At 48.2% G+C, this 18,620-nt stretch overlaps 2 protein-coding genes across 4 annotated transcripts in view; one reads left to right on the top strand and one right to left on the bottom strand.

Annotated features, from left to right (window-relative positions):
• FLII (FLII actin remodeling protein) overlaps positions 1 to 2,919 on the bottom strand; it is a 55,048-nt gene extending 52,129 nt beyond the window's left edge. The window contains exon 1 of the mRNA XM_081839560.1: positions 2,756 to 2,919. Coding sequence (XP_081695686.1) covers positions 2,756 to 2,818 — 63 coding nt within the window. The 5' untranslated portion in view covers positions 2,819 to 2,919. The remainder of the gene's footprint in view (positions 1 to 2,755) is intronic.
• Positions 2,920 to 3,099: 180 nt separating this feature from the next.
• Positions 3,100 to 18,119, top strand: MIEF2 (mitochondrial elongation factor 2). 3 transcript variants are annotated; one of them, XM_081839851.1, is made up of 4 exons: positions 3,100 to 3,310; positions 11,110 to 11,263; positions 13,023 to 13,194; positions 15,184 to 18,119. In XM_081839851.1, exons 1-4 carry the CDS (start codon positions 3,129 to 3,131, stop codon positions 16,233 to 16,235), a joined length of 1,560 nt encoding a protein of 519 aa, XP_081695977.1. In that variant the 5' UTR covers positions 3,100 to 3,128; the 3' UTR covers positions 16,236 to 18,119. The 3 variants fall into 3 exon arrangements, with proteins under 3 accessions (XP_081695977.1, XP_081695979.1, XP_081695978.1); XM_081839853.1 differs by lacking the exon at positions 3,100 to 3,310 and adding an exon at positions 3,450 to 3,469; XM_081839852.1 differs by lacking the exon at positions 3,100 to 3,310 and adding an exon at positions 4,368 to 4,596.
• Positions 18,120 to 18,620: the final 501 nt, after the last annotated feature.

Below are 18,620 nucleotides of genomic sequence, written 5' to 3'. Positions count from 1 at the left end.
GAGACCAAGAGGTGGACCTTGGAGACGGAGGTTAATTGGGAGAGGGGAACAGAAGAGCGCAGACCCCACAACCCCATATAGAGTGGCGCTGCTATCATTTGCAGCCTCCTCCTGCTGGGCTGAAGCTTGTAAACTGTATACACAGACTTCTTAATATATTATTAATTAATTAATTAATTAATTAATTAAAGGTATTCTTGCCCTCTCCCTGACACCTTTAGCGGACCAGGCAGTCGTGGAGACTTCAGGCCACACCTGGAGGTCTGGCGAACCTATTGACGGAAAATCAGCCACATTTCCACTATTTAACACATACACAGAGAGAGAGAGAGAGAGAGGGGTGGTGGTGAAAGACGTACCCATGGAGAAGGGGGGTTGAGGTGGAGGCTTTAGTTGAGATTCCTGCATTCCAGGGGGTTGGACTGGATGACCCTCAGGGTCCCTTTCAACTCTTATGATCATTTTCTGGCTTTGCAGAGCTGCATGGAAAGGCCAGCCCAAGGTGGGCTCAAACCGCTTTTCTCTTCCCCTGTTTGCAGGTGACTGGGGAGGGTGGGGACATTATTTTATCATGTCAACCACCCTGAGACCTGTAGGTATGGTGCGGTACAGTGGTACCTCAGGTTACATACGCTTCAGGTTACAGACTCCGCTAACCCAGAAATAGTGCTTCAGGTTAAGAACTTTGCTTCAGGATGAGAACAGAAATCGTGCAGTGGCGGTGCAGTGGCAGCGGGAGGCCCCATTAGCTAAAGTGGTGCTTCAGGTTAAGAACAGTTTCAGGTTAAGAATGGACCTCCGGAACGAATTAAGTACTTAACCTGAGGTACCACTATACAAAAAATGATAATGATTCACCTAAAAACTGGGTGGGGGGAGTTTGTGGATTTCATGGAGACCTGCCCCCCTCTATTTTCATATTCTGTGGGCGTTTTGTGTGTGCATTTGCATACAAACCAGCGGTGGTGTAGCGTTACCGAGCGTCAAACCTGGGAGAGAGCAGGGTTCAAATATTCCCTTTGGGCATGAAGCTCTCACTGGGACGATCAGTCGCTGCCTCTCGGACTAGCCTACCTCGCTGGGGGTTTGTGGGGATAAGCAAGGGAGTGTGTTTGTGTGGCAGGGAGAGAAAGAGCCATCTGTGCCACCTTGGGAGAAAAAGGTGGGCTACAAATGCAGTATACTTGAAGGAGCATCTCCACCCCCATTGTTCAGCCCAGACACTGAGGTCCAGCTCCAAGGGCCTTCTGGTGGTTCCCTCCCTGTGAGAAGCCAAGTTACAGGGAACCAGGCAGAGGGCCTTTTCGGTGGTGGCGCCTGCCCTGTGGAACACCCTCCCACCAGATGCCAAGGAAATAACTACTGTACAGTCATACCTTGGGTTACAGACGCTTCAGGTTGCGTTTTTTCAGGTTACAGACCCCCCCAAAACCCGGAAGTACCGGAACGGGTTACTTCCGGGTTTCGGCAGTCGCGCATGCGCAAAGCGCTAAATTACACTTTGCGCATGCGCAGACGCGCCAAAGCGCAACCCGTGCATGCACAGACGCGCCGCTGCGGATTGCGAACGTGCATTCTGCACGGATCACGTTCGCAACCCGAGCGTCCACTGTATCTGACTTTTAGAAGACATCTGAAGGCAGCCATGTTTAGGGAAGCTTTTCTTATCTGATGAATTATTGTATTTAATATTTTGCTGGAAGCCACCCAGAGTGACTGGGGAAACCCAGCCAGATGGGCAGATTATAAATAATAATAATAATAATAATAATAATAATTTATTATTTATACCCCAACTACTCTGGGCGGCTTCCAATCGAGTGTTAAAAACAATACAGCATTAAATATTAAAAACTTCCCTAAACAGGGCTGCCTTCAGATGTCTTTTAAAGATAAGATAGCTGCTTATTTCCTTCACATCTGATGGGAGGGCATTCCACAGGGGGGTGCCACTACCGAGAAGGCCCTCTGTCTGGTTCCCTGTAACCTCACTTCTCACAGGGAGGGAACCGCCAGAAGGCCCTCGGAGCTGGACCTCAGTGTCTGGGCTGAACGATGGGAGGGAGACACTCCTTCAAGTATACAGTGGTACCTCGGGTTAAGTACTTAATTCGTTCCGGAGGTCCGTTCTTAACCTAAAACTGTTCTTAACCTGAAGCACCACTTTAGCTAATGGGGCCTCCTGCTGCTGCCGCCGCGCCGCCGGAGCACGATTTCTGTTCTCACCCTGAAGCAGAGTTCTTAACCTGAAGCACTATTTCTGGGTTAGCGGAGTCTGTAACCTGAAGCGTCTGTAACCTGAGGTACCACTGTAGAGGCCCTTTAGGCTATTATTATTGTCATGATTATCATCATCAGCATCACGAATGGCCAATAATAGCACAGTCTCTTCTAGAACGTTACGACGACGAAGAACTCTGTGTGACTCAGGAAGCTGACCCGGCGAGAGCTGATTCTGCCGCAGCGCAAAAAAAAAAAGAACCTTGCCAACTGTGTTCCTCGCCCTCTGCCCCCACCCCACGTACTGAGGACTAGGGCCTTAGTCCTAGACAGGAGCAGGCATTGTTTCAGGCTTCCACGCCCCGGCCAGGAGGGTGGGATGAGCGAAAGTCTAAAATTAGCCGCAGCCCAGCCAGGCCAGGACGGCCTCCCTCCCTCCCTCCTTGCCTGCCTGCCTGCCTGCCTGCCTTCCGGCTCTCCCCACCGGCCACGGAAGGCAGGCGATCCTCTCTTCCTCTCGGGGCCCAGGACTTACCTTGAAGTCGTTCCCGCTGAGATCGACCCCCCGGATGAAGGGGAGCACCCCGGTGGCAGCCATGGCGCCTTTCCACGGGGGGGGGGGAAGATTAGGGACAGCAGCACCAGCGACGCCTTGCTAGTCTCTAACTCCCCAACTCTGCTCTCCCTCGGTGACACAGCCCTAAACAGGGAGGGGGAACAATTTTTTATTTTTTTTTAGGAAGTGGGGAGGGGCAGTGGCAAAAGAAGGGCGTGGCCTTTGCGAGCTTGGGGAGGGCCCCGCCCCTTTTAACTCCTTCGCTGCCGGGCGCGCATTAGGGAAGGGGGTGCATTCGAGGTGTGTGGGGGGGGGGATCCTCCTACGGCTACGCTTGGGTCACATCCGTGCCATGCATTTGACGCACTCCCGTTCCACTTCAAGCAGCCCCGGCTCCTCTCACAGCACCCCCCCCGCAACTCTCCTTATAACCCTGGGAATTGTAGTTTGCGGGTGCAGATCTACAGTTCCCAGCATCCTTAACACGCTGCAGGATTCCCCACGATGTCAAAGTGTTTCGAGAGCTCTTGAAAGGTTATGTTGTTGTTTTTAAACACTCTAGTATAGCTGGCTACAGTTATCCCTTTCTGTAGACCCTCAAGGGCGCTGTCACGGTTTTCCTGAAATTCTGGGAAAAAAAGTCAGAGCGGGAGAAAACCTCTATGCTCCTCTACATGTCGGTAACCACGTCAGGTGAGTACGGACTAGGAGAAAGGAGGACGTGTAAATGGTTGATATTCCACTACCACCACCCACCACAAACTGCACATTTTTTTTTGTACTCCGCATTAATTAATTCGAAGTAACAAGCACATGACTTTGCTGGAGCGTGCCTAGGTGTTTGCAAGGACTCTGGACACGGGTCCATCATGACTCGCCCACCGTTATACCCAATTGCAATTCAATGTACAGTGGTACCTCGGCTTACATATGCTTCAGGTTACATACGCTTCAGGTTACAGACTCCGCTAACCCAGAAATAGTGATTCAGGTTAAGAACTTGGCTTCAGGATGAGAACAGAAATCGGGCTCCGGCGGCGCGGCAAGCAGCAGGAGGCCCCGTTAGCTAAAGTGGTGCTTCAGGTTAAGAACAGTTTCAGGTTAAGAACGGACCTCCGGAACGAATTAAGTACTTAACCCGAGGTACCACTGTATTCCTGTTGTGTTTTATGATTTTCCTGATACAGTATTGTAAGTGAGCCAGAACTGGTCTGTGACCGTAATAATAATAATAATAATAATAATAATAATAATAATAAAAATTCAAATCCACATCATGACACGGCGCCACGAATGTGCTTTTTCCCTTGTTTGTGGTACTTTGCACCACTGGCATCTCGAGGCAGGATGGGGGAGAGACGCCCCCTGCTGCGCTCTCTTGAAAACCCGGGGAGCTGCTGCCAGTCCGTGTAGACAATACTGAGCTAGACGGATTGGTCTGCCTCGGCTGAAAGCACTTTCCTATGCTGCTATGCGCACATTGGACAGATTGGAAGAGGCGGAAGGGAGAGAAAGGACGAAAGCGACGCTGTCTCTTTAAGGCGGAGGAGGAGGAGCCTCGCGGCACCTACGCAGCCTCAAAGAGGACAGGAAGCCGAAAAAGATACTCGGCGTTCTATGTCGGAACGTTGAGAGGCGAGCCGCGCGCTGCCATTGGTCGCTTGGCGGGTGTTTGGCGTTCGGCTTCGGCCGACGTTCCATCGCTGGTGCTGAGCGTTTCCTGCGCGGTGGCGTCGGGGTGCTGGGTGCCCGCTGCTACAGCAGCAGCGACCTCTCCGCTCCCCCCGCTTCCCCGGGTCCGCTTCCAGGTGCAGGGACAGGTAAGTTGTAACCGAGCTACTAACCTCCAGGGAGCAGCCTCGGTTCCAAAGGTGGAACCGCTGGAAGAACGAAGGAATCTTATTTTTGTTACGTTTTAGGAGGAGGGGGGAATTTTGCTTCATTTTTATCCTCTAAGAGGGGCGGATATTCAGCTTTCAGGGGAGGTGGTGAACCGCCTTAGTTATTTAAATAATTCGGAGCCCCGTAGCAGCAGCACCGTGAACGCTTAATACGTTTCTTGTAGTAAGATCGGGAAACGACCCTTCCCCCCCCCCAAAAAAAATGGATTTAGAGGACCTTTAGATCCCCTCTCTGAATGGTTAGAAGAGAAGGCCTTAATTAAGGAGAAAGGGATGAATCAGTACAGTAATGGAGTTGGAAGGGACCCGAGGGTCATCTAGTCCAACCCCGCAGCACGATCCCGTGGCACTTTTTAAATAGAGAAGCAATTGCACCATCCCTCGAGATGCCACAGGACTGTGTCTCTGTAGACCAGGGATAGGAAGCTGTGGTCCTTTGGACGTTTATGAAGTGCCAACTCACATCAGACGGAGGCAGCGTAGCCTAGTGGTCAGGGATGGCGGCAGCTGGAGTCCAGAAGGTCACACGTTTCCAGGAAGAGGACTGGAAGAAGTTTAAGATTTATCTGCAGAAATACTGTAAAGTTTATGAATGCTTAAATGATGTTGGATATAAAAATATTATGGCATTAGCGATACAGTGTTAAAAAAGTATGCAAAAATGTAATAGAAAAAGGGTGAAAGATTAAAGTTATATTATGTCAAAAGTAAACAATATGTTAAAGGTGTTTAAATATAAGGAGGAAAGATCGGAGACATAATAGTGATTTTAATAATTAGAAATGAGTTTTGAAAGAGGGTAAGGATTTGCTGTATCTGATTGGACAAAGAGGAACACAAAAAAGGGAGGCGTGAGGAAGTCAAGAAAGTAAATTTTGTAAACATGAATTTGAAAGTTGGAGTTTTTACTTTTAATTTGTTTTCTTATTTTGATGTATGTTTGTGATTGGTTTTGTTGTTTTGTAATTCTTTTTTTCTGTAAAAATAAATAAATAAATTTTTTTTAAAAAAAAACAAAACAGAAGGTCACACGTTTCCAGTCCCTCTTTAGACCAACACAAACAGCCATTTGTAGTTTGGTTGTGGGTTGATTACGACCACCTTGCCTTGGCCGCTGCTGTTGATCCACAAGCAGGTTGATCTGTGATAAGCTTGTGCACACCATACATTTAAAGCACCTGGGAATCCTGGGAACTGTAGTTTGTTAGTGATGCTGAGGTTGCAACTTAGTGAGGGGCAAACTACAACTCCCAGGATTCTGAGGTGGGGATGTGGTTTAAGTGTTTGGTGTGCAGTTTCTCCCCAGGGGTTGGTTGTCCGGTTGGCATCTGTCTGTCTGTCTCGGTAGACGATGGAGAAGTGTGCCATTGTGGGTGAAGGCAAACCAGGGGAGAGCTGTGGCTGTAGAGACTGATGCGGTAGAGACATGTTTTGTTGCAGCTGGGGAAGATGAAGGTGTCTTGCTCTATTGCTGGTTGGGTGGGGCTATTTCTGCATTTCTACCATAGGTGCTGGGGGGTTGGGGGCAGGAGGAGCTGAATGCCTTAGGCGTGGGTCTCTTGCATCAGGCCCCAGATTTTGAGACCTTTATTTAAACTTTTGTTACTGGATGTGCTGTTGAGACCACATCCACCCGCCATCTTAATATAATACCCAGAGGCATCTATGCATCTAAATGAGCACATTTTTGTTTGTTTTTATTTTGTAAATTTTGTAAATTTAAAATATTTTTAATTTTTTAATTTATATTATATTATATTATATTATATTATATTATATTATATTATATTATATTATAGTTATTCTATACCTTATCTTCTCCACACTGTTTTCAGATAAATTTTACTTCTGTTCTTACTCTAAAGCTACTTGCATATTAACATATTTGCAATAAGTTTTTAAACAGCTCACAAACATTTTCCAGTCCTTCTTAAACTCCGCCTATTTCGTTGTTTGTTTGTTAAGAAAAACCTTGAAGCCATTTGCAAAGAGAATAAAATGATAAAATTACAGTATCGGTAAAAGCACACAAAGACAACTCTTTAATCATTGCTAAACTAAAAGCAGAATTAAGACATGCACCAACATTCTACACTGCTAATGTTTTTAGCAAGCGCCAGAGTACGGCGAAGGCTTGTTGTCAGTAGGCAGGGAGTCCTACTAGCACCCTGTTAACCAGACTTCTGCCCTCCAGATGTTTTTGGCCTACAACTCCCATGATCCCTGGCTAGCAGGAACAGTGGTCAGGGATGATGGGAATGGTAGTCTCAAAACATCTGGAAGGCCGAGGTTTGAGGAAGCCTGCTGTTAACAGATTGCAGTAAGGCGATATTGCAGGTAAACTGGTCTCAAGTTGTTAAGGACTTTATATATGAATAGTAATGCCCTGAACTTTGCTCTGCAGCAAATTGGCAACGAGTGCAGATCTCTGAGCTCAGGTGTTCCGTGCCGACAGGGCCTCACTTCTGTCAGCAATCGTGCTGCAGCATTCTTTACTCACTGCAGTTTCTGGATCATATGCAAGTGTGTGTAGATCACATCTCTGCAGCACTCACTTTGCAGGCAAAAGTTCCTGGGTTCAGCCCTCATGCAGCCTAGGCGTAGGGTTGCCACACTTCAAAAAGTGAAAACCCAGACACAAAAGTTCTTGAGCTGTTTGGGTTTTTTTTGGGGGGGGGGGGGAGGGCAGCAAGGTTGTTGAGCTTCTTTTTGCAAAATCTCAAACAGCTATTTTTAAGGAAATTCGTCAAAAAATCAACACTTCCGACATGGGTTGCCATTCACCCAGGCTTTTCCAGACATTTTACTGATTTTTGGAAATTCCGCCCGGATATTATTCACAACAGACGAATCCTGGACGCATGGCAGCCGTAGTCTAGGGAGGGAGAGTATAGTCTGAAGGCCAGATAGCTACAACCTTTCCAACTACGGTGGTACCTTGGTTCTCAAAAGCCTTGGTACTCAAACAACTTGGAACTCAAACACTGCAGAGCCATAAGTAAGTTTTCTGGTTTGTGAACTTTTTCCGGAAGCCGAACATGCTCCGTTTTGAGTGTTACGCTTCCGTTTGGAGTGCCACACTTCCGTTTTGAGTGTTATGCTGAGATCTGTCTGATTTTGCTATTTATTTTGTGTTTTTGTTTTTGAGGCTCTCTCTCTCTCTCTCTCTCTCTGTGTGTGTGTGTGTGTGTGTGTATGTGACTGTGACTGGTTGATTATGTGATTGCAGTACATTGTTGCTTTCATTTTATGGATCGATTGTCTCATTAGATAGTAAAATTCATGTTAAACTGCTGTTTTCGGGGTTGTACTGTATTTAAAAGTCTGGAACGGATTAATCCGTTTTACATGACTTTCGATGCGAAAGCGTGCCTTGATTTTGGAACACTTTGATTTTGGAACGTACTTCTGGAATGGATTAAGTTTGAGAACCAAGGTATCACTGTATACCTCCCTGTTTGGCCCTACATGGAGTTGCTGAGGAACGAACCTGGGACCTTCTGCATTCAAAGCACCTGTGCTCTACTACTGATCCTGGCCACCCCCACCCCATGTGGTTTGGTGAAAAAGAAAAGGCACTCTGCACATGCTTAGAAATCCCCTCTTCTCATGGCAGCAGAACTGCTGAAAAGGTTTGGGACAAATCTAGGAGGTTGAGCTCTGCCTCTGATCACATCCTGCCTGCGTGTCTGGGACTGGTTAGATGCGTTCCCTTGCAACCACTTTGGGACTCTGGTGCCCAGAATAGAAAAGACTGTCCTGGGAGAAGGGAAACTGGCAGGAAGATATTGTTACACGCCTTCAAAATAGCAGCCGGAAATCTGACTCCTCTGTAGCCCTGGGGAATTATTATTATTATTCTCAAACCAGGCAATGAGTTGTCCTTGGAAGTGTGTGTTTGGCAGTGTGGCCGAGTAGGTTTTCCCCCAGTGGATTTCCAGTAGCTTCATGTGTCAGGGGTGGCAAAATAAGGCCACGCCCCTGCTAATATTATATATACATTGGTACCTTGGTTTACGAACTTAATCTATTTTGGAAGCCCGTTCTTAAACCAAAGCGTTCTTAAACCAAGGCGTGCTTTCCCATAGCAGCGGGGGACTCAATTTACAAATGGAACACACCCGACAGGAAGTGAACACACACACACACACACACACACACACACACACACTCTTCCCTTTTTGAAAAGATCCCAGTGTGGTGTACAACATTAGGAGCACATTTTAAGGCACATAACAATAATAATAAGAAGAAGAAGAAGCATAAAAATTGACTATTATTATTATTTATTAGATTTATATACCATCCTTCATCAAAAGATCTCAGGGTGTTTCACATGGTAAAAACACAAATGAATAGTTAAAACAGAAGCAACAAAACAATACCCCCCCTTTCACAAACACATTAAAAAGGCTGTAGAATATAATAAAATTATCATGATAACAGCCCCCTTTCCCACTTTAACTGTTTATTTAGTGGCCAGAGACCTGGTTCTAGAGGAATGTTTCTGCCTGGCGCCTGAGAGTTAGGAGTTTCATTCTCTACCAACTGAGCTGTCCCAGCTATTATTTTGAAGTCATTTGCTGCCCAAATTGCAGGTGGTTGTGAAGGCATCTAGCAAAATCAGCTTGGGGTCTGGGTGGACCAGACCCCCAAGTTGGGTGGTTAGCCATTCCGCCACATGAACATTTGGTACCAGGTAACCTGGGACGTGGGTGGCACTGTGGGTTAAACCACAGAGCCTGGGACTTGCCAATCAGTAGGTAGGCGGTTCAAATCCCCACGACGGGGTGAGCTCCCATTGCTCGGTCCCTGCTCCTGCCAACCTAGCAGTTCGAAAGCACATCAAGGTGCAAGTAGATAAATAGGTACCGCTCCAGCGGGAAGGTAAACGGCGTTTCCGTGCGCTGCTCTGGTTCGCCAGAAGTGGCTTAGTCATGCTGGCCACATGACCCGGAAGCTGTATGCCGGCACCCTCGGCCAATAAAGCGAGATGAGCGCCGCAACCCCAGAGTTGGCCACGACTGGACCCAATGATCAGGGGTCCCTTTTACCCTTTAACCTTCTCCAAACTCAACGGGAGCTGCTTGTAGGTCAATACGCCTGCAGTCAAGCGGTAAAAATGGTCCAGAAAAGTGTTTTTTAAAATATTATTAATTGTTAAACCAGTTTATAGACCGTTTCACAGCATAAAGCCCTAGAAACTGTGTAGGAGATGAAAGCAGAGTAGAACGCAATGACCCTCCAGTCTGAGTATGCTGTTTGCTTTTTGTTCCCATGGCAATGCTGTGGCTGTTAAGTCGTATCTTGGGAGTTGTGACTCACGATGAATGCCCGTTGAGTGTTTTTGGGCGAGGAACAGAGAAAAAAGTTGGCAATGTCAGAGCTAGCGAGCCACTGAGGTTTCGTAGGGTTCAGCAACGTGACACCCTGCAGCCAAACCTGCCCAATATAAACACCTAAGAACGACAAGCAGCCCCCTTTCTTAATAAGACAGCTCTTTTCCCCCCTTTTTATAATGTTTTTTACTGTAACTTTTCAACCTACGATGAAATAAATACAATACTGTACATAAAAACAAAACAACAATGTATTTTTAAACTGTTGGAAGCTGCCCAGAGTGGCTGGGGAAACCCAGCCAGATGGGCCGGGTACAAATAATAAATTATTATTATTATTAACAACAACAAAAAAGAAAAGAAAGAGGAAATAAAATAAATTAAGAAAGCTCTCTCCCAAAGGTAGATCTTCTCTCACACAGAAAGAGGCTGACCCTCCCAGCTAGGGTTGCCATATTTTGGCAAAATTCCTTAGAAGTACCGTATTTTTCGCCCTATAGGACGCACCGTCCCATAAGGCGCATCTAGTTTTTTGGGGGGGAAATAAAGGGGAAAAAATTATTTCCCCCCCCCCCAGGCGCGGGGCTGGGGCGGGGGAGGCCAGAGCTTCCCCCGACCTCAGCCCCCAAACAGGCAGCTCTCTGCAAGCCGTAGGAGCCCAGCGCTGGCTCCCGCTGCTTGCGGAGAGGTCCGCGAAGTCTGGATGCGCTGATCTCAGCGCACGCAGGCTTCGGCATGCAGGCAACTCTCCGCAAGCAGCGGGAGCGCTCCGCTGCTTGCGGAGAGGTCCGCGAAGCCTGGAGAGCGAAAGGGGTTGGTGCACACCGACCCCTCTTGCTCTCCAGGCTTCAGCGAAAGCCTGCATTCGCCCCATAGGATGCACACACATTTCCCCTTCATTTTTGGAGGGGAAAAAGTGCGTCCTATAGGGCGAAAAATACGGTAGCTCAGAAACTTCAATTTCTTTTGAGATTTTGCAGAAAAAGCTCAACAACTGTCTGTAACCTGAGGTATGACTGTATCAGTTCCGCAGGTTGAAGTGGGAAGCTTATTACCGAAACCTCTCAAACTTGATTTCTTTCCTTCCAACCAGGTTAACAATGGCGGACTACGGCCACAAGCAGGGGAAGAGGCGGGACGAGAGCAACCTGGGCAGCATGATGGACTTCCTGTTGGCCAATGCCAGGTTGGTCCTGGGCGTCAGCGGAGCGGCTGTGCTGGCGATCGCGACGCTTGCTGTGAAGAGGGTGAGGCTGCCTTGTTCTTCCTGCTGCTAACATGCTTTAAATGTGTGATGAGGAATTACTCTTGGATAGTCATCCTTTTATATGAGCAACCATCTTTATGACGTTTTAGTTTTATTAAGGGGATCATAGGCTGTGTCTGGATCAGGGGAGTTGTTTGGGAGGAGACTGCTAGGTCTTGAGTCTTTCTCAGTAATATTTTGTCAAATTTTCAAAAATTTCACATGTACTCTCCAATACATAATATTTTTTTCTTTCGTTTTGTCGGCTTTCCACCCCATTTCCCACAGGGCTTTTAATTCCCCCCCCCCTTGCCCCCTATCTTCTCTTTCTTATACCATAATAATAATACAATAATCTCTAATTCCTTCTGTTGCTCACAGTTCAAATCCCGCTTGCAAATTCATACTATAGAACAGTGGTACCTCTAGTTGCGTTCACCTCGGGTTACATATCCTTCGGGATACACATGCGGCAAACCTAGAAGTATTTTTCTGGGTTTCGCCTTGTGCACATGCGCAGAAGCACTAAACTGCAGCGCACGCATGTGCAGGAGTGGCACCTCCGGTTGCAAATTCCTTGGGATGCAGCCGGACCTCTGGAACGGATCCCATTCACAACTGAAGGTACCACTGTATTTATTTAATTAACTGACCAAGCCAAAAAAAGTGTGTGTGTGTTTGTTTTTAAAGAAGGGGTAGTGGATCTGTAGTTTAAAGTTCTTGAGTCTTTCTCTTTGGGCCCAGATCCACTACCCCTTCTTTTAAAAACCCCATTTTCTCCCCTTGCATGGTGGTTGGGTGTACGGCAAATTGCAGTGCTGGGTGGACCTCGGTCACCATCCACCTTAATTTGCCCAAAGGTTAAATCTCTGTTATGGGCTTGTACCCCGATTCTTCTAAATTATTAGCAATAATAATAATAATAATAAAATTTATACCCCACCCTCCCCGGCCAGAGCCGGGCTCAGGGCGGCTAACACCAGTAAAATTACAGTAAAATCATAATAGGGGAAAAAAACCCAATTTAAAATGCGGCCTCATTTTAAAAGTAGCCCATAGATCAAGACCATAAGGGGAGGGAAACATAAGGGTCAGACTGAGTCCAAACCAAAGGTGACGCGGAACAGCTCTGTCTTGCAGGCCCTGCGGAAAGATGTCAAGTTCCGCAGGGCCCTAGTCTCTTGTGACAGAGCGTTCCACCAAGTTGGGGCCAGTACTGAAAAGGCCCTGCCCCTAGTTGAGACCAATCTAACCACCTTGTGACTTGGGACCTCCAAAATGTTGTCATTTGTGGACCTTAAGGTCCTCCATGGGACATACCAGGAGAGACAGTCCTGTAGGTACGAGGGTCCTAGGCCACATAGGGCTTTAAAGGTGAAAACCAGCACCTTAAACCTGACCCTGTACTCTACCAGGAGCCAGTGCAGCTGGTATGCCCCTGGCATAACCGGTTCAAGACATTTTGGCACCTGACATGGATCCCAAAATGGTGCTCCTCTCCCAGCCAGGGAAGAAGGGTTGAGCGAAGATCTACATCAAGAACAAGTAGGGAAAGAAAGATCTACACTGGGGTCAGCTGCCCCAGTGGATTCCGCCCCCTGAAGCAGTTGCCTCACCCTGCCTTACGGTTTGGCCGGCCCTGGAGACTGGATTTGTATTTGGGGTTCACACTCAGCAGGTGTCTCTGCGGCAGAGCAGAACTGGGCCTAAAGAAGGCAGAGGAGCTCACACTGTTTGGGTGGGTGTTTGTTCTTACGCAGCTCATCGACCGGGCCACCAGCCCGCCGGATGATGAAGATGACATCAAAGCCAAGCAGAAGTCCTTGGAGGAAAGTTGGCAGGAGCTCAGCTTGATCAAGACGGTGCCCAAAGTGCGGCAGGAGGACCTTGAGGAGCCACTGCTGTCTCCAGTCATGGGTGGGACTGCGCAAGGTCAGCAGAGACATTCTACAGGCGGGTTTTGTTTCCTAAGGGCAAACTGTACTTCTGTGCCCAATAATAATAACAACTTATTATTTATACTCCGCCCATCTGGCTGGGTTTCCCCAACCGCTCTGGGCGGCTTCCAACAGAAGATTTAAAATACATTAAAACATCAGTCATTAAAAACTACCCTAAACAGGGCTGCCTTCAGATGTCTTCTAAATGTCAGATAGTTGTTTATTTCCTTGACATCTGGTGGAAGGGCGTTCCACAGGGCGGGTGCCGCTACCAAGAAGGCCCTCTGCCTGGTTCCTTGTAACTTCGCTTCTCACAGGGAGGGAACCACCAGAAGGCCCTCGGCGCTGGACCTCAGTGTCTAGGTTGAGTGATGAGAGTGAAGACGCTCCTTCAGGTACCGTATTTTTCGCTCTATAGGACACACTTTTTCCCCTCCAAAAATGAAGGGGAAATGTGTGTGCGAAATATAGAGTGAATGCAGGCTCCTTGGCTTCAGCGATAGCAACGCGAAGCCTCTGAAGTGCAGAGGGAACTCCCGCTGCGCTCTGGGGGCTTCAGGCAGCTATCCACAAGCCTTCGGAGCGCAGCAGGAGTTCCCGCTGCACTCCAAAGCCTTGCGGATAGCCACCTGAAGCCTGGAGAGCGAGAGGGATCGGTGCACACCAGGCTTTGCTTCACTGGAGAGGCGCTACACAGTTTTCCCTTTCTGCGCAGTGCCCCTTCAGCGAAGCGGGAGGAGAAATGGAAGGGGCTCCATTTCTCCTGCCCCTTCGCTGAAGGGGCGCTGAGCAGAAAGGGGGAGAACCCCCCCCCCGTTCTTCCCTCCTATGATCCGGTGCGTCCTATGGTCCGGTGCATCCTATAGAGCAAAAAATACGGTATACTGGGCCGAGGCCGTTTAGGGCTTTCAAGGTCAGCACCAACACTTTGAATTGTGCTCGGAAACGTACTGGGAGCCAATGTAGGTCTTTCAAGACCGGTGTTATGTGGTCTCGGCAGCCACTCCCAGTCACCAGTCTAGCTCCCGCATTCTGGATCTCCCGCTTTATCTTCACAACACCCCTGCGAGGTCGGCTAGGCTGAGAGAGAGAGAGCAACTGGGTCCTGACACTTCGCCAAGCCTGTGAAGATTGTGTCCCTGCTAATTTGCAGCTTTGAACGTGTGATTTACTGCCATCTCACTCTGTGATGGAAGTCCAGGTGGCGGTGGTCCCTCCTGGATTCATCACTGACCCTGGAGACACAAGTGATGTTAGTAACTAGGCCCAGTTTGGTTTCAGTGCCAGCTACAGCCATTCCTGGCTGGGGAGATCCTGGCCACAGTGACCCATGCGTTGGTGAACCTTCAGCCTAGATTACTGTAATGGACTCCATGTGGGTCTGCTTGATGCTGCTCAGGAAGTTACAGCTAGCGCGGAACACAGTGGCTAGGCCTCTGAATGTAGCGGGCTCCTATACCCATTTTGCACTGGGTGGCGCTGTGGGTTAAACCACAGAGCCTAGGACTTGCTGATCAGAAGGTTGGCGGTTCGAATCCCTGCAATGAGGCGAGCTCCCGTTGCTCGGTCCCTGCTCCTGCTAACCTAGCAGTTCGAAAGCATGGCAAAGTGCAAGTAGATAAATAGGTACCACTCTGGTGGGAAGGTAAATGGCGTTTCTGTGCACTGCTCTGGTTCACCAGAAGCGGCTTAGTCATGCTGGCCACATGACCCGGAAGCTGTATGCTAGCTCCCTCGGCCAATAAAGCGAGATGAACGCCGCAACCCCAGAGTCGGTTATGACTGGACCTGATGATCAGGGGTCCCTTTACCTTTACCTTTACTGAGCCAAATATAAGGAAGGTGCTTGCATTGCGACGCTCTGCCATAAGCATCTTGGGACCTCTGCTGCCAGGGATTTCTGGAGGTCCTTAGGTTGGCGAAGCCTGTCCAATACTCTTAGCCCAGCCATCTGAAACGTTTGTTCTCTCCTCCATTGCAGACCCCGAAAGCGGTGCCCTGCCCTCCAAGGAGGTGGAACCGAGGGCTCGACTGTGCCTGACGCTTCAAGAGAAGTTTCTCTCCTACTACAGGGACCATGTCTCAGTCTCTGAGGAGGAAAAGGCTCTGGGGAAGCAGCTGGCAGGGGACATCTGTGGAGAGCTTCAGAAGTTCTTGAAAAACAAGTACCCAGAGCTGCCCTTTGGACATGCCTTCCTCAGCGGCTACCTTTGCGACGACCTCATCAGCAGCGACCGCCTTGAGGTGGCCTTCATGCTTCCGTTGATGCTGGAACCCAACCTTTGGCTACTGATCCCTGGCGAACAAACCGTTGTGAATGACCCTTGTTTTGGGATGCTCAGGCGGACTGGCCTGGAGTATTTCCCGCGTGGAAGCAGCCCGTGGGACAGGTTCATGGTGGGTGGGTACCTCTCATCCAGCACCATCAACAAGACCCTCCATAACATGTTGGTGGCTTCTATTAATTGGCCAGTCATTGGCAGCAGCCTGGAGTGTGTCATCAGGCCTGTGATGGATCCCAAAGAGCTTAAGTTGGAAGCCCAGCACGCCCAGATCCGCCTGGACATAAACCTCTGCCCCATGGTAGAAGTGGGGGATAAAATCCTTCTTCCTCCATCCTTTGTAATACCGGTGGAGAACCTCTGGCAGCGGAGCTTTTACGCGGCCGAGGTCTCGGCGCTGAAAGACCTTGATGCCAGAGATGATGGCGTCCGGCAAGGTTGCCTTAACATCTTGAAGGTCGTCTTTGAAAACCATCCCTTCTGGAGCAAGCTGGGCAGCAGCCACTTGACTCACGCCATCCTACAGCTGAGCGAAACTGAAACCGATTGGTCAGAGGCAGCGTTAGCAGACAGGTGCCAGCAGGTGCTGGAGGAGCTGGTCCGGTACCTGGAGATAGGTTCCCTCCCTTGCTTCTTCGACAGCAGGATAAACCTTCTCGGCCACCTGGCCTCGGAGGAAATCGAAGAGATCGGCTACACTTTGTACGAGGCTTTAGCGGATCCGGATCTGGCAGCCGGACTCTGCTTATGAACAGGCGACTCAGTGGCGAAAACTGCACTCCTTTGGGGGCCAGATGGCTTGGGAGCAGCTCTCCCATCGATGCAATTCTTTGCACCCTAATGGAATGGAAGTATTCTCAAAGTAAAATAGGGCCTGGATTGAAAAATGGGAACCTTTCCCTGTGTCCTAGATATTTCTGAAATCTAGGGCCAGTAGTGTTACTTTCCAGTGGTTGCATCCCATGATACTCTGTAAGATTGCTGAACCAGGGTGGAAGGGGGTCTTTGCCTCCTCCTAGCTGGTTTATCCATCCCTACGTAATTGGAGCATCGTGAAACGGACCTATAGGGGCCCAGTATCCTAGCAGCAGCCCAAATGTGAGGCTCCATTATCTGTAATTTGTTTCTATTGGGGCAAGTCTGCTTTATTGCACTATGTGGAAGTCCTGGAAGAGATGACTGGGGTGGGTGGAGACTTCAGTAGACTGAATCAGTGAGGATCTCACCTTTGGTGCTATAGCAGCTGCTTTTCCCCATCACCACGCAGGTAACAGAAAGTCCCCACCTGTGATTTCCAGGCCTTTGAGTGCTTAGAATGAGCACCCCTAGGAATTGAGTCTCACTATCTGCAAATGGTTGTGGCTATGTTCTTTGTGGCACAGTGTGACTCTGTAGTTTTCACTCTTTATTTTTAAATAGCAGGTGGCAAAAAATAAAGTGATCCCCCCCCCATTGGCCTTTCCTGCTCAGAGCACATCCCCGAACTGAAATGGTGGGGCTCCCTTCTCTACCTCATGGGGTGCAAAACTACACAACTTTGTCCCCCCCCCACCTGTTAGATATACTTGACGCCAGCGCTAGAAATTTAATCAAGTGCCAAAGGACGGTTAGGGTGTGGGGAGAGAAGTCTCTAAATCTTGGGTATTCTTAAACTCTCTACTTGGGTAAACTGGAAGGTGCAATTGTCTCAGCCGTAACTGTTCATTTATTGAGGTCTGGATTCCCATTGTAACGCCAACTTGAAGTGTTCCTGCTGATGCTAACCTGTATCCAAATCAAGAGTTTGCAATTTGTAGGTGTGTAACTCTGTATGCCTTGCTTAGTTCTGCATTTGCTGAAACACAGAGAGGTCCTTGCTGCTGAGAGACACAACTATAGTCATGGGTTTGGACATGGCACAAGGTTTAGTGAGCCCCTCAAGGCTTTGTGTCTGTTCCCTGAGCATAAACCATAAACCATCATAGTCTGCAGTATTTTTTTTAAGGAGTGTGTACATTCCCTGTAGAATGCAAAAGGGAAAGGTACCTACCAACCGTATTGGCTGTAACTGGGAGTACCAACAGCTCATATCTTTCTCTCAAGACTTAACTTTTCAGGACTGTGTTTCTCTAGAGATCCTTGCCTATACTCCGACGTATAGAAAACCACAATTAAGTCTTGCAAAAAGCCATATACAGAAGAGTGCTATTCCTTTCCCCCTCTGCTCCTACTCTTAACTGGAACTCATGATCCTATGCAGTGGATTTGCCCAGAAAATAACCGAAGCTGGGGTCCCGGAGAATTTGTTGGGTTTATAACTCCCACTGTCCCTGACTATGGGCTATGCTTGCTGGGGCTCATGGCAGTTGGAATTCAACATCATTCGGAAGGGCAAAGGTTCCCTTGTTCCAGGTCTGAATGTACAGAGTGATTCTTCACAAGCAGAAGTTGCCCTGCTCTTCCCTTACGATTTTCCTGTGATTGAAATGTTTATGTGAAGCTCCAGTCTTTCTGGCTAGAAGGAAGAACCACAACTAACTTAAGGAAACTTTGCTGCTAAAATGCGTTTATATAGTGGCAATATTAATTGGAAATGTGCAAGGGCTTGAGCTGATGTCACAAATGAAATAAATGAATGAATGATTATGGGCAAAAATTGCTGTATAGTGAGCTTTTTGTGAGTGAAACACAGCTTAAGGAAGTTGCACAGGAGGCTGATAGGAATTTATTGCCGAAATCTTGCTGATCTGATCATAAGATGTGAATTGCTTTTATAGTAAGGAGCCTGCAAAATTTGAATAAGGAAAAGTGAATGCTGTTTTTTTAGCAATGTGTGAGAAACATTTTCCCATATGCTCTAGGTAAAAATAAAGGCAAAGGCTATATGCAAAAAATCTGTATCCTATTTACAGTATATTTTAAGCCTGATTCAATTCCTGGAGCTTTGCAGAAATGTTTTTGACCACACCTTGCAAGAGGAAGAACGAATGAACTCCACAAAACCAGACTGTGTCAGCGCTATGATGTCACATGTTAGTTTCAACACTTCAACATACTTAGCATTCCACCACTGGAGAACAATGGAGGGGAGGGCAGAGCTTGCACCGCTGGCTGATCTGTAGACCCTGCTCTCTTGAAGCAAAAGGGAAGGAAGCAA

Source organism: Podarcis erhardii (genome assembly GCF_964252035.2).
Source record: "Podarcis erhardii genome assembly, chromosome: 14".
NCBI classification, from domain to species: Eukaryota; Metazoa; Chordata; class Lepidosauria; order Squamata; family Lacertidae; genus Podarcis; species Podarcis erhardii.
The sequence above is the reverse complement of the archived record's forward strand: the minus strand, read 5'-3'. Positions and strand labels throughout refer to the sequence as shown.